This window comes from Ornithorhynchus anatinus, chromosome 9, assembly GCF_004115215.2.
Source record: "Ornithorhynchus anatinus isolate Pmale09 chromosome 9, mOrnAna1.pri.v4, whole genome shotgun sequence".
In the NCBI taxonomy this organism is placed as follows: Eukaryota; Metazoa; Chordata; class Mammalia; order Monotremata; family Ornithorhynchidae; genus Ornithorhynchus; species Ornithorhynchus anatinus.
The window spans coordinates 57,714,687-57,729,430 of NC_041736.1; the positions used below are offsets into that span (position 1 = coordinate 57,714,687).

Here is a 14,744-nt window from a genome sequence, read left to right on the forward strand (position 1 = left end):
TGCCTTTTGTTCTAAACACTGGAATTTAAACCACCCTCTGGATCTTTGGGTTTGTTTTTTTTTAGTGCTATTTGTTAAGTGCTTACTATGTGCCAGGCACTGTACTAAGCACTGGGTTAGATACAAGCTAATCAGGTTGGACACAGTCCCTGTCCCACAGGGGGCTCACAGTCTTAATCTCCATTTTACTGATGAGATAACTGAGGCCCAGAGAAATGAAGTGACTTGCCCAAGGTCACACAGTAGACAAGTGGCACAGCTGGGATTAGAACTCAGGTCTTCCTGACTCCTAGCCCCGTGCTCTATCCCCTAGGCCATGTTGCTTTTCCATCGATAACCAAGTTTTTACAAAATAGGATCATTTTTGATCAAAACATGAGTTCTCATTTAGTCTTACCCTAAAGACCCATAATGACAAATATTCAAGCACTCTCCTCCCTCTCTCATTCTTAAGCCATTCCCATGATCCTCTTCCAGACCATCAACTTGTTTAAACCAAATGACACTTTCTTTTCCAGGGGTTTTTGCAAACAGCATCCTTCTGGTGCATTCCTGTGGCCTGCAATGAACTCTTGTCCACTCTTCATCGATGCACTCTAGCACCACTTAAAAGAAATGCTCTCCTTTCGTGACTGGCTAATGGCGCTAAATTTATGGAGTTCTCTAAAGCCGGCTCTCCTGTAGGGTGTCCAGTTGCCCGGGTCGGCCATCAGAGGAATGTAGAAATGTCCACCAGGCCATTTCTCAGCCCTCACTGTATAACCCCATCTACACAGTCAAGTTTTGACAGGAGTATTATTGCCCTTGGGGTTGACAGCATTGAGACAGAAGGCACGAAACATGCTTAGGAAGAGTCCCCACTGGAGAAGAAGTGCGGTCTACAGGATAAAACCTGAGCCTAGGAGTCAAAAGGGCCTGGGTTCTAATCCCAACTAAGTCACTGGTCTGCTGGATGACTCTGGGCAAGTCATTTCATTTCTCTGTGCCTGTTACCTCATCTGAAAAATGGGATCAAGACTGTGACCGCTTGTGGGTCAGGGACTGTGTCCAATCTGATTTGCCTGTATCCACCCCAGTGCTTAGTACAGCACCTGGCACTTAGCACCTAACAAATACCCGTAAAAAAAGGGGACATCTTTTATTACCAAAAAACTCATCTGGAAACTGCATGATTTTTATCAGCACATCAACTATTCCCTCAGGGGGAGAGCGGAGCCCGCTGGAGTGTGATTCTAGTCCTTGTCTTTTGATGATGTGTTTCTCTTTTTTATTGTTTCTCCTCTCCCTATGTTTCCTTCTCCAATCCTCCCCCTTTATTCTTAGATTGAGAGCTCTTTAGGGGCTGCCTAATGCCCATCCGTGTGTTTTTGCTAGCGCTTAGCCCACAGTAGGCGCTTCATACATACCATTACAACTACTGGGTGACAGGCCAAACCAATTAGCAAAGGAAGACAATTAAAACAGATTAGGATAGGAGTTTCTTTTCAGAGTGGTCTGGCAATGTACATAGACTTCTGTTCATCAAGCTCCAATCAGATGAGCTACTTTCTTTTATCACACCCCTGGGACTTTTTTTTTCCTTTTTAATCAAATGTCAACATTCACCAGAATCCCCTTCCACAAAATGCTGCCAAAGATTCTGGGGGCTGCCTTTTACCCCTCTTCCCCCTCCCTCCTTCCCAACCTTCCTTAATCCTTCTGAGTCTGTTTGAAAGCAGTGCTTGCCTCTTTCCAACAAGACTATTGAGAAGAAATGTGAGCATTTCCTCTTTCCTCTTCTCCCACTCCCTGACTTGCTCCCTTTGTTCTCCCCACTTCCCAGCCCCACAGCATTTATATCCATATCTGCTATCTCCCCGACCCCCAAGACTATAAACTCACTGTAGGCAGGGAACCTGTGTTTATTGTCCTACTGTCCTTTCCCAAGCTCTTAATACAGTGCCCTGCACATAAGCGCTCAGTAAACACGACTGAATGAATGAATGAGCAGTCTGGCGAAAGAACAACTGTAAATCTCTTCAATCCCCTTAGGCTCATTAAGACACAAAAATCGAGATGGCTTTTAATTTCTCCCCCTATCGTGACTTCATGGATCTGTGATTTCTGAACCCTGTTTTGGATGCCGCTCTTTAACACATGCTTCCGAAAATGTATCGGAGTTATGAAAAAAGGATCACTTATGCTTCCATGTTAAACTGAGAATTTTGGCTAACAGTAATATTTATTCGAAATCTGTCACACTGAAAAAATGACCAGGATGGCTAGGGCCATGCAGTCATAATGCAGGTGGAGTATTGTGTAAACATTAAAAGTTGATTTAGGGAGTCTCTAATAAAAAAGCGTTTAGGGAGCACAGCTGTAGAAGAGTATAGATAAAACCCCAAGAGAATGAATTCCATTCTAACAAATCACTCGCTATAATGAAATTTCTTCATGGTCCCAGCCACCTCCATTAGCTGTGATACAGTTCGGATGCTATTTTTCACTCAAATCACAGACTTTTCAGTAAGCTGCTTGGCCTGACCCTGCCTAGACCCTGAGAGCTCTCCGGGGACTAAGAGGATTCCCCTTAAATTTTCGACAGCACCGGGAACCTTGGCAGGGTTGGATTTTGGGTGGTCACTGACTGCACTCAAGAATACCTGAATCTCTTGTCTTCCCTCTACCCCCATCTCCCAACACAGACACACACACTCTCACACACTTCCAACAGGGACGGCTAGCTAAAAGCCAGAAGAATGTCCAGTGTAAACTGGAAAAATAGCCACCCTGGTTTGGACTATTTTACCTGCAGCTCCAGAGACAGCCGAAGCAAGGGAGCCTACAGACTAGCACTTCTACCATTTCCAGCCACCTGGGATGAGCAATTAATCAGTAGTCTTTATTGAGCCTTACTCAGTGCAGAGCACCACACTTATTACTGAGAAGGCAACAAAAGAGGCTGTAAGCATAATAATGAGGGCATTTGTTAAGCGCTTACTATGTGCCAAGCACTGTTTTAAGCACTGGAGGTGCTCAGGTAATCAGGCTGTCCCACGAGGGGCTCACAGTCTTAATCCTCATTTTTACAGATGAGGTTAACTGAGGCACTGAGAAGTTAAGTGACTTACCCAAGGTCGCACAGCTGATAAGTGGGGGGCCGGAATTAGAACCCACTACCTCTGACACCCAAGCCCGGGCTCTTTCCAACATGAGCCCTGATGTTCAGTATCTTACAGCTTAGTGGAGAATTAAACCCCAACGCTTCCCCACATGTTCCCCAGCCCTGAATACTCTCAAAACTGCTAATGGTAGTGATTCAAATTTTTGAGCCCTTCTGAAATAATATCTTCACCGGAAGGCTTTCTTCAGTTGTTACTTCCTTCCTAGGTCAATTCCCCCGACTACCATCATTTCTTCACCCACACCCATCCATACCAATCAATCAACGGTATTTAATGAACTCTTTCTATGTGCAGAGCACTGTACAAAGCACTTTTGTACAATTCTACATACAAACCCTACTCTAAGCACTTACTCTAATACACACATTTTTCCTATCTCTTCAGCAGGTAAATATTCTTATGTTTGTTTCCCCTCCTAGACTGTAAGTTCTTTGCAGGCAGGGATCAGGATCTTCGAATTGTAGTGCAGCTTTTCAAGCCACATTCTGCCTACAGAACAGACTGTAAGCTCGTTGTGGGCATGGAATATGTCTGTTATACTGTACTCTCCCAAGGATAATACAGTGCTCTGCACACAGTAAGTGCTCAATAAATAACGACTAACACAGTAGGTGCTCAATAATTACTTTTGATTGACTGATTGAGCACACATCAAGTCAGCTCTGCATAAATAATTCACTTTGCAAGGTTCAACAAGTAACTTCAAAGGCCCAGAAGCTCTTGGCCTAGAAAAGGCTCAGAGTAGATTTCACTGTGGCCACCCATCCACATGAGCTGGAATCCAGCACAAGTTAGATATATCCAAGCCTGCTCCACTGAGCTTTCCTAAATGAAAAGGTGGTTTCCGGGAGGGGAAGGATAGAATCACTCTGCATTTGCGTATTTAAAACAGCAAATTAGCACCCCTTATTACCGATGGTTTACCCTGATCGGTTGCGAAAAGCTGCCAAGGTCAAAACAAAAGGTATTTCAAAGAATACTTTAAACACACCCAAGTGTTTTCAAGTGGGACAAATTGAGTAGAAACCAAGGAGTCCCACTGGGCGCCATGATCAGCAAACACCTTTGTGGACTCTTACGACAAACTGCGCTTGGATACAAATTCTACAAATTCGTGCAAAAAACTATTCCTCCTAGTTCCTCAACATGGGTGGCTCTCTGCTAGGGAAACTCTAGCACTAAACTTGTGCAACTCCCAGGGCAGAGAAACCACAATATTTAGAAACAAGAAACTTATCTCGGCGCTCAATTGGGGGCCAAAGAGCACAATTTCAAATGCCCCACAGAAGGTGAAGTTTCGCTGTTGGCGGGCGCTTCAGAATTCATGGAGGGACCCCTCAGAATCTCGGGGACCCTAACTTTTGCATCCATTTTGTGGGGAACAATTCTACACATTTCCTGTCCTTGAGCCCCACCCTTTACTGACAGCAGTATTTTTTTTTCTTTTCTGACTCCTCCACGGGGAGTATAAATGGCCTTTTGTTGGGGGTGAGCTGAGGCCCTGGTCCTCCTTCCACCTCCTTGGATTTTTCCCTCCCTGGTTTTGCACCGGGCTTTCTTCGGAGGCCATGGAGGCGAATTGGGGAGAACTGCTGCTCCGGTTTATGGTGATGGATGGGGCGGCCACGGCGGTCCTAGCCCGGCCGGAGGCGCCCCTATGTCAGAAACAGATGTCCCGTCGAACCCTGCCCGCGACTGCTGGACCAGATGGGAGGCCGGCCGTGAATCTGCAGGAAAATTAGGATGCAGGGACACCTCCGTGAGGGCCACCGGACACACCCGGGAAGAGGAAACTTCCTCCAAGCAGCGTGGCCTAGTGGATAGAGCATGGGTCTGGGAGTCAGAAGGACCTGGGTTCTAATCTCGGCTCCGCCTGCTGGGTGACCCTGGGCAAGTCACTTCACTTCTCTGGACCTCAGTTCCCTCACCTGTAAAATGGGGATTAAGATTGTGAGCCCCATGGGGCAGGGACTGTGTCCAACCTGATTAGCTTGCATCTACCCCAGCGCTTAGAACAGGGCTTGACACATAAAAAATGGTGCTATTTGTTAAGCGCTTACTATGTGCAAAGCACTGTTCTAAACGCCGGGGGAATACAAGGCAATCAGGTTGTCCCACGTGGGGCTCACAGTTTTAATCCCCATTTTACAGATGAGACACATAATAAGCGCTTAACAAGTATCATTTTTATTAACCACCCCCCCCCCCCACGCACTCAAATTCAGCAGGCCGCCTAAAATACAACAGACTGGTTCCCGGGCCCGGAAAATGGGTGAAAGGGATCTTTGGGGTTCGGTCAGCTCTACCCAGTCAATCCATCATTTTTATTAATAGCTTACTGTGTGCAGAGCACTGTACACTTTGGGAGAGTACAATACGACATTAAACAGACACATTTCCTGCCCAAAACGACATTCATGAGTCACCTACGCCATGGGTGACCAGGGGATAATGAAAATTATAGTTGTGGGGTGTGTTTTGCACCTACTATAGCCAGACACTGGGCTAAACGCTGGGGTAGAAACAACCCAATCAATGGGGCTCATAGTCTAAAACGGAGGGAGAACCAGCACTTAATCCCTAATTTAAAGATGCACTGTACCCTCCCAAGCGCTTGGTACAGTGCTTTGCACACAGTAAGCGCTCAGTAAATACGATTGAATTGAACTGAGGTCCAGAAGTGACTTGCCCAGGACCCCACACGGGCAAGTGGTGGAACCAGGGTTAGAACTAGGCCAAGCTGCTTCTCCCCGATCTACCTAAAATTCCATCTCACCGAGCGTTGCTCACGTCCACCATTCAAAAGAAATAAACACCAATGAAGAAACCATCCTTCTTCCTCCCCTTTTCCTCCCACCACGAACATCCTGCCAACCCTAAGGGTCCTTCCCGCTCCTGATTCCCCCCATCAGGACACCAACCACCCTTACCTTTTCAATGGTATTTACTAAGCGCTTACCACGCGGGCACCGTACTAAGCGCTGAGACAGATACAAGTCAATGGGGTTGGAGACAGTCCGTGTCCCCACATGGGGTACGGGGTCTTAAATCCCAATATTTAGATGAGGTAACGGGCACAGGCAAGTTAAGTGACTTGCCCAAGGTCATCCAGCAGCCAAGTGGCGGGGCCTCGATCGAGGCCCTCAAGTACAACAGGTACCTGGAGGCAGATTTAGCATGGTTCTTGGCCTCTGGGACTCTTTGATTTATTGATTCTGGAGATTTGCCAAGGGAAGAAGTTGTTCTGGGCTTTGCATCCCCATCTGTTTACAAGCCTGCGGCCCAGGAGCCTGCCTTGTCCCTACAACACTGTGTCCCCGCCAAAGGAAGAGAAAATTTAGCACAGGTCCAGGTCTTTGAACACCAGCAGGCCCTTCCCCACGGCACACATTTCCACAGGGACTTGGGCATCAGAGGTCGTGGGTTCTAATCCTGGCTCTGCCACTTGTCAGCTGTGTGACTTTGGGCAAGTCGCTTCACTTCTCTGGGCCTCAGTTCCCTCATCTGTAAATGGGGATGAAGACTGTGAGCCTCACGTGGGACAACCTGATCACCTTGTATCCCCCAGCGCTTAGAACAGTGCTTTGCCCACAGTAAGCACTTAACAAATACCATCATTATTATTATTCGGTTTCAACCTCTTCCGCCGCCCCTGATTCAACGCGAAGACAAACAAGATACGATGAAGCGGCGTGGCTCGGTGGAAAGAGCCCGGGTTTGGGAGTCAGAGGTCGTGGGTTCTAATCCCGGCTCTGCTGCTTGTCAGCTGCCTGACTTTGGGCAAGTCACTTCATTTCTCTGGGCCTCAGTTCCCTCATCTGGAAACTGGGGATGAAGCCTGTGAGCCCCAAGGGGGACAACCTAATGTCCCTGTATCTACTCCAGGGTTTGGCACATAGTAAGCGCTTAAGAAATATCATCATTATTATTATGATGATCGACGCCTTTCCTTGGACGGTGGATTATCCAGAACCCACAGGCCACCCAGGAACCCAACGCCTAGCTGAATGAAAACAGCAGGCTTTGGGGATGAATTGCAGCCCGGATCCGAACGTTTAGTTCGGGGAGGGGCTGGATCCCCTTCCTCTCCCTTTGCACAATGCCTGGATTAAGCACCGGAGTCAAAACTGTAATTTGCAGAGGGGTTTGGAACAAAAAGACCACTCCCTCCTCCCCCTTTGCCATTGTTCTACATGACTGGGTCTGGGAGGGTCGAGCCCCACACCTTAAAAGGCTGCAAAAGTGGGGTGCGAGGAGTGTGAGGTCCAGGGGACATGTTGGTTTGGAGACCAACTCATCCACCTGCACGCCAATTCCGCCTTTTTTTCTATTTCTGGAGGACTGGGGAGGGACGGAGAGCTATGCATGCACACAAACACTAGCTACCTGCCAGGACCTGAGCGTCTTGGGCCTTCGCTTTTTAGGGGGTTGCAAAAAAAAAAGGAGAGCAAAATCGAGCCACCGATGCAATGAACTGAGCGCTCACTAGGCGGAGGGCACTGTGCTAAGCGCTCGGGAGACTCCTTCCCTGCCCTCAACGGGTTCACGGGCCTGGCGGAAAGACCATTCCGGGGAGGAGGCCCAGGGTGGGCCACCCGAGAGGTCTAGGAGCGGGGCGGGGGGAGGAAAAAGAAGTCCCAGCCGATTCGGCGGAGAGTGTGCATTGAGTGCAGAGCACTGTACTGAGCGCTTGGGAGGGGACAATACTCCAAACTCGTGGCAGCTCCCGGGGCCTGCACGGACGGTCCCGGGGCGAGCTGAGGGTGCATTCATTCCTCCGCTCCTATGTACCGAGCGCTCGCGGGGCGCTGTACTGAGCGCTCGGAAGGTAGAAATGCAGCCCCCTAGAAACGTGCACCCTCCCCCCCGGCGGCGGGTTTACCTTGCAGCTGCTTGAACCTCCCCTCCAGCTGGTTGTAATTGTAAGGCACCTGCCCGGTGTAGGCGGGGGACGGGGGTGCGGCCGTGCCGGCCGTCCGCTGTAATTCCATCACCGGGGGGCGGCGAGCGGCGCCGAGCGACAGCCCCGGGACCGGCCGGGCTCCATGCGACCAGCGGCGGCGCCCCGATCGCCGCTCCGCAGCCTCCCCGCGGCGCGCGCGCCGGGGCCCCGCCCCCCTCCCCGTCCATCAACCCGGGACCCGCCCCCCGCCCGCCCCGCCCGCCAATCGGAGCCCGCGCCGCGGCCCGCCCGCCAATCGGAGCCCGCGGCCCGCCCCGCCCCTCGAGCAGGCCCCGCCCCCTCGCTCCGCCCCCTCCCGGGACGCCCGTCAATCAGGGACACCCACCCCCCCCCCCTCCGGGAAGGGGGCGGGGGCCGTCCGTGACGTCACTCATTAGCATAGAGCGCGCTCCGTCCTCCGCCCCTCCCCACTGGCCCTTCATTCATTCATTCACTCATTCATTCATTCACTCATTCGTTCGTCCTTTCGTTCATTCATTCATTCGTTCTTTCATTCGCTCATTCGTTCTTTCATTCATTCGTTCGTTCTTTCATTCGTTCATTCTCATTCGTTCTTTCATTCATTCACTCATTCGTTCCTTCATTCACTCATTCGTTCGTTCTTTCATTCACTCATTCTTTCATTCATTCGTTCGTTCTTTCATTCATTCATTCGCTCATTCGTTCTTTCATTCATTCTCATTCGTTCTTTCATTCATTCACTCGTTCGTTCCTTCATTCACTCATTCATTCGTTCTTTCATTCATTCATTCTTTCATTCATTCACTCGTTCGTTCATTCTTTCATTCATTCATTCTCATTCATTCCTTCGCTCATTCATTCGTTCATTCATTCTTTCGTTCCTTCACTTATTCGTTCGTTCTTTCATTCATTCATTCACTCATTCTTTCATTCATTCACTCATCCGTTCGTTCTTTCATTCATTCATTCATATTCGTTCCTTCGCTCATTCCTTCGTTCATTCATTCATTCATTCTTCCGTTCCTTCACTCCTTCACTCATTCGTTCGTTCTTTCATTCACTCATTCATTCGTTCTTTCATTCATTCATTCGTTCTTTCAATCATTCACTCATTCGTTCTTTCATTCATTCACTCATTCATTCTTTCATTCATTTGTTTGTTCATTCATTCAGTCGTTCATTCGTTTGTTCATTCATTCAGTCACTCTTTCATTCATTCACTCCCTCAGAGAAGCAGTGTGGCTCAGTGGAAAGAGCCCGGGCTTGGGAGTCAGAGGTCCTGGGTTCGAATCCCAACTCTGCCACTTGTCAGCTGTGTGACTGTGGGCAAGTCACTTCACTTCTCTGGGCCTCAGTGACCTCAACTGTAAAATGGGGATGAAGACTGGGAGCCTCACGTGGGACAACCTGATGACCCTGGATCTCCCCCAGCGCTTAGAACAGTGCTCTGCACATAGGAAGCGCTTAACAAATACCAACATTATTATTCGTTCATTCTTTCATTCATTCATTCACTCTCATTCATTCACTCATTCGTTCGTTCTCATTCATTCACTCATTCATTCATTTCATTTCATTCGTATTTTTTGAGCGTTTACTGTGTGCAAAGCACTGTACTAAGCGCCTGGGAGGGCACCCTGTAGCAGCAGACACACTCCTGCCCAACAACGAGCTCACAGTCTAGAGGGGTAGACAGGCATTAATATAAATGAGTTGATAAATAAATTACAGATGTATGTATACATACATACATATACACATACAGATATATACATAATAATAAAGATGATGATGATGGCACTTGTTAAGCGCTTACTATGTGCAAAGCACTGAAGTGGTTTGCCCAAGGTCACATAGCAGACAATTGGCGGAGGCAGCATTAGAATCTACATCCACACCCAAGCCTGTGCTCTTTCCACTAAGCCAAGCTATTTCTCGTATTCATTCATTCAGCAGTATTTATTGAGTGCTTACTATGCGCAGAGCACTGTACTAAGCACTTGGAACGGACAATTCGGCAACAGACAGACACAATCCCCGCCCATCGACGGGCTCCCAGTCTACCCCAGCGCTTAGTACAGTGCCTGGCACATAGTAAGCGCTTAACTATGGAGAAGCGGCATGGCTCAGTGGAAAGAGCACGGGCTTTGGAGTCAGAGGTCATGGGTTCGAATCCCGGATCCGCCACTTGTCAGCCGTGGGACTGTGGGCAAGTCACTTCACTTCTCTGTGCCTCAGTGACCTCATGTGTAAAATGGGGATTAAGACTGGGAGCCCCACGTGGGACAACCTGATTCCCCTGTGAATACCCCAGCGCTTAGAACAGTGCTCGGCACATAGTAAGCGCTTAACAAATACCAATATTATTATTATTATTAACAAATATCGTAATTAGTATTACCCTGCCTCCCTGCAGCCATCCCCATCCGACCCCATCCTGGGGAGGTGCGGGATCCCGTCTGGCCACGGTCCGGAGCCTCGGGGAGCCTACACCTAGGCCCAGGATGGGAGGTTTTGGGGGGGGTCCCTTCCCTCCCCCCACCGGTGGAATTACAACCTTTTGTCGGGAGCCTCACGTAACGGAAAAGTGTCCGATTACTATCACATGAAAAGGAGAGCACTTTCCTTCGATTGGCTTCAAGAACAGTCGGGGTTGGCGGGGAGGGGAGGAACCTGGTAGGGTTGGCCTAGCGGATCAGATCAAAGGACTGGGAGGCAGGAGCCCTGGGTTCTAATTCCAGCTCCACCACTTGCCTGCTGAGACCTTGGGCAAGTCAGGTAACATCCCTGGGCCTCAGTTTCTCCATTGGAAAAATGGGGATTCATTTCTTCCTTCATTCAATCATACTTATTAAACGTTTACTGTGTATAGAGCACTGTACTAAGCGCTTGGGAAAGTACACTTGGGGAAGCAGTGTGGCTCAGTGGAAAGAGCCCGGGCTTGGGAGTCAGAGGTCATGGGTTCGAATCCCAGCTCTGCCACCTGTCTGTGGCTGTGGGGAAGTCATTTAACTTCTCTGGGCCTCAGTTACCTCATCTGTAAAATGGGGATTAGGACTGTGAGCCTCACGTGGGACAATTTGATTACCCTGTATCTACCCCAGCGCTTAGAACAGTGCTCTGTACATAGTAAGCGCTTAACAAATACCAACATTATTATTATTATTATTATTATTATTACACTACAATAGTAAACAGTGACAATCTCTGCCCAAAATGAGCTCTCCCTCTGCTGGCCTATGAGCCCAAATAAATTGTCTTATATCTATTCCTGGCCTTGTTACGTGATGCTTTAACAAATACCACAATCAATCCATTAATGGCATTTACTGAGTGCTTCCGGGGTGCAGAACCCTGTACTAAGGTGCTTGGAAGAGTACAACAGACTGGTGAACATATTCCCTGTCCACAAGGAGCTTACAGTCAGAGTATCATTTTTTAAATTTATCATTATTGTTAAATAATAATAATAATAATGTTGGTATTTGTTAAGCGCTTACTATGTGCACAGCACTGTTCTAAGCACTGGGGTAGACACAGGGTAGTCAGGTTGTCCCACATGAGGCTCTCAGTCTTCATCCCCATTTTACAGATGAGGCAACTGAGGCACAGAGAAGTGACTTGCCCACAGTCACACGGCTGACAAGGGGCAGAGCTGGGATTCACGGGGCCATTTTCAGGCAGCACCTGGTCAGTATCTGGGCTCTGACTATAAATTCATTGTGGGCAGGGAATGTAATAACAATCACATCTGTTAAGCACTTACTATATGCCAAACACTGTTCTAAGCACTAGGGTAGATACAAAGTAATCAGGTTGGACACAGTCTCTGTCCCATGCGGGGTTCGCAGTCTTAATCCCCATTTTACAGATGAGGTAACTAAGGCCCAGAGAAGTGAAGGCACAGAGAAGTAAAGTGACTTGCCCAAGGTCCCACTGCAGAAAAGTGGCAGAGACGCGATGAGAACCCACGTCCTCTGACTCCCAAGCCCGTGCTCTTGTCACTAGGCCATGCTGTACTCTCCCACATGCTTAGTACAGTGCTCTGCACACAGTAAGCGCTCAATAAATACAACTGACTGACAGACTGACTCTTCCTGACCCCAAAGATTACTTAGAAATGCAGACTCTGCAGCAGGGCTTGCTGAGCTGGGTGGTCCCGACTGGGAAAGCGGGTGGTAGGACTCTGGGCCCGGAGAAACCTTCCCAATAAATCCAGCCACTCGCTCTTTTCCACGGCTGCTTCTTCGGAAGCCCTGGTCTGGCTGGTGACCCTCACATCCGCTTGGCCACGCCGAATCACAGACATCCAGGAATTCCTAGAATTCTGCCCTCCATTTCTCTTTCCAACTATAAAATCCTGGGATTTGGGCAATAACAGAGATTAAAAAAAACACAGTCAGAGTTTCTGAGACAGTGCTTATGCATTCTGACATCTTTAGAGGAACGTTTTTCAATCGAAAAGTGTCATGGTAAGAAAGGGAAGCTCGATTCATTCTCTCCTCTTTCTCGCTCTCTAAATTTGTGATTGACGTTTTGAGATTGGGCTACATTATTTTGGAGTCCTGGAGCACAGTCAAGGGCCATTTTGCTTCTCCAAAGATCTCATTTTACTGGAAATTCAGGGTTACCTAGTATTGGGCATCACTACCTCATGACAAGCTTACACCTGCCCCTTAAAGCACTTGTAATTCAAACGACTGCCTAATGTGTAATCCCGATAAGCAACGGCCTGAATGCTGGGAAACACTTATTTGTCTTAGAACTAATTCCTAAACCCAATGCTCCTGGGCTTGCTAGGAAGCTGAAACCTCTGGAAATGGCCTTCGTAACCTGGACCTTTAGCCAGTTTGTAACAATAATAAAAATAATGATGATGATGGCCTTCCTTAAGCACGTACTATAAGAATGATGGTATTTTTTAAGCACTTACTATGTGCAAAACACTGTTCTAAGCGCTGGGGGGATACAAGGTGATTAGGTTGTCCCACATGGGGCTCACAGTCTTGATCCCCATTGTACAGATGAGGTAACTGAGGCACAGAGAAGTTAAGTGACTGGCCCAAAGTCACACAGCTGACAAGTGGTGGAGCTGTAGGCACTACACTAGGCACCGGGGTGAATGAAAGCTAATCTAATTGGACACAGTCCCTGTCCCACGTGGGGCTCACAGTCTCCATCCCCATTTTCCAGATGAGATAACTGAGGCCCAGACAAGCAACGTGACCTGCCCAAGATCACACAGCAGACAAGCGGCGGAGTCAGGATTAGAACCCATGACCTTCTGACAATAACAATCATGGCATTTGTTAAATACTTACTATGTGCCAAGCACTGTTCTAAGCGCTGGACTCCCAGGTCTGGGCTCTATCTACTACAAGATGCTGCTTCCCTAGCCGCAGCAGCTCTGGAATTGGCCATCACGGTCTTCAACACTGACAAGAGTAATACCAATCCACATTCAAAGGCATCCCTGACTAATCACTAGATTGTAAGCTTCTTGAGGGCAAGGATCATGTCTACCAACTCTATTGTACACTCCCAAGCCCTTTGCACAGTGCTGTGCACAAAATAAGCTCTCAGTAAATACCACTGATTGATTGATCTCCACCCCTTCGGCCATGTCATCCCCATCAGCCTCTCTTAGCACTTTATGTGAATATCTTGGTTTATTTACTTCATTTACTTCTTTCCTTTTTGCTTACTTTTGTTTATATCTATGGTGTCTACCCTTCTCTCGTGTGTAAACAATTTGTCTCTGCCTGTCTCCCCCAGTAGATGCTAAATGACTTTATTTGGCTGGGAATGTGATTTTTCAAGGAGGAAAATGGCCCATAATGTGTAGTAATAACAATAATGAGATTTATTGAGCACCTCCTGAATGCAATGTACTTGTACTAATCACTTGAACAGAACAACCAAAGTACAAGACTCATTTTCTGGCCACAAAGAGTTTACACTCTAACAGGGGAGAGAAAAAACATTTATAAAGGAATCAGAATAAATAAAATGGAATGCTCAATCAACTGTGTCTGTCTAAACAAGTGCAGAGGCTGGGTATAAATAAAAAATCATAAATATGAGAGGTCAATGAAGGGTTGATAAGATTCCCACGTATTCCCAAGAATTTTTATTCTTGTATTCCAAAGGCTTTTCCAATGTCAAAGCACAGTAAAAGGGTAAACTCTTGGGTGCTCCTTTACTGAAGTTAAATGATAATTATGGCATTTGTTAAGGGTTTACATTTGTACAGGCACTGTACTAAGAGCTGGGGTTGGACCCAAGCAAATCAGTCCACGAGGGGCTCAAACTTTCGATCCCCGTTTTATAGATGAGGGAACTGAGGCCCAGAGAAGTGAAGTAACTTATCTAAGGTCACCCAGCAGACAAGTGGCGAAGCAGTGACTAGAACCCATGACCTTCTGACTCCAAGGCCTGTGCTCTATCCACTAGTAACACTTTTAACATTAGTGAAACTAAAAGAATCTAGCAGAGGGTGGCCAATTAACCAGTCGATCAATAATATTAATCGAGAGCACCTATTCGGTGTAGAGTAAGCAGTAGTGGCATTTATTGAACGCCCAGTTGGTGCACTGTACTGAAAGAGGTACTTTGGAAGTACGGTACCCGGAAGAGAAATTTTTACTGACCCCCAG

At 47.7% G+C, this 14,744-nt stretch overlaps 1 protein-coding gene across 3 annotated transcripts in view; it reads right to left on the bottom strand.

The window, feature by feature from the left end:
• Positions 1-14,744, bottom strand: part of SPTBN1 (spectrin beta, non-erythrocytic 1) — a 195,927-nt gene that overhangs the window by 111,394 nt on the left and 69,789 nt on the right. The window contains exon 1 of one of the 3 annotated variants that reach the window (XM_029071831.2): positions 8,047-8,170. The exons of 1 other annotated variant lie outside the window; for it this stretch is intronic. In XM_029071831.2, the coding sequence (XP_028927664.1) occupies positions 8,047-8,155 (109 nt within the window). In that variant the 5' untranslated portion in view covers positions 8,156-8,170. Of the gene's footprint in view, positions 1-8,046; positions 8,171-14,744 lie in introns of those variants that run through there. One more of the 3 variants, XM_029071832.2, reaches the window with a different exon arrangement.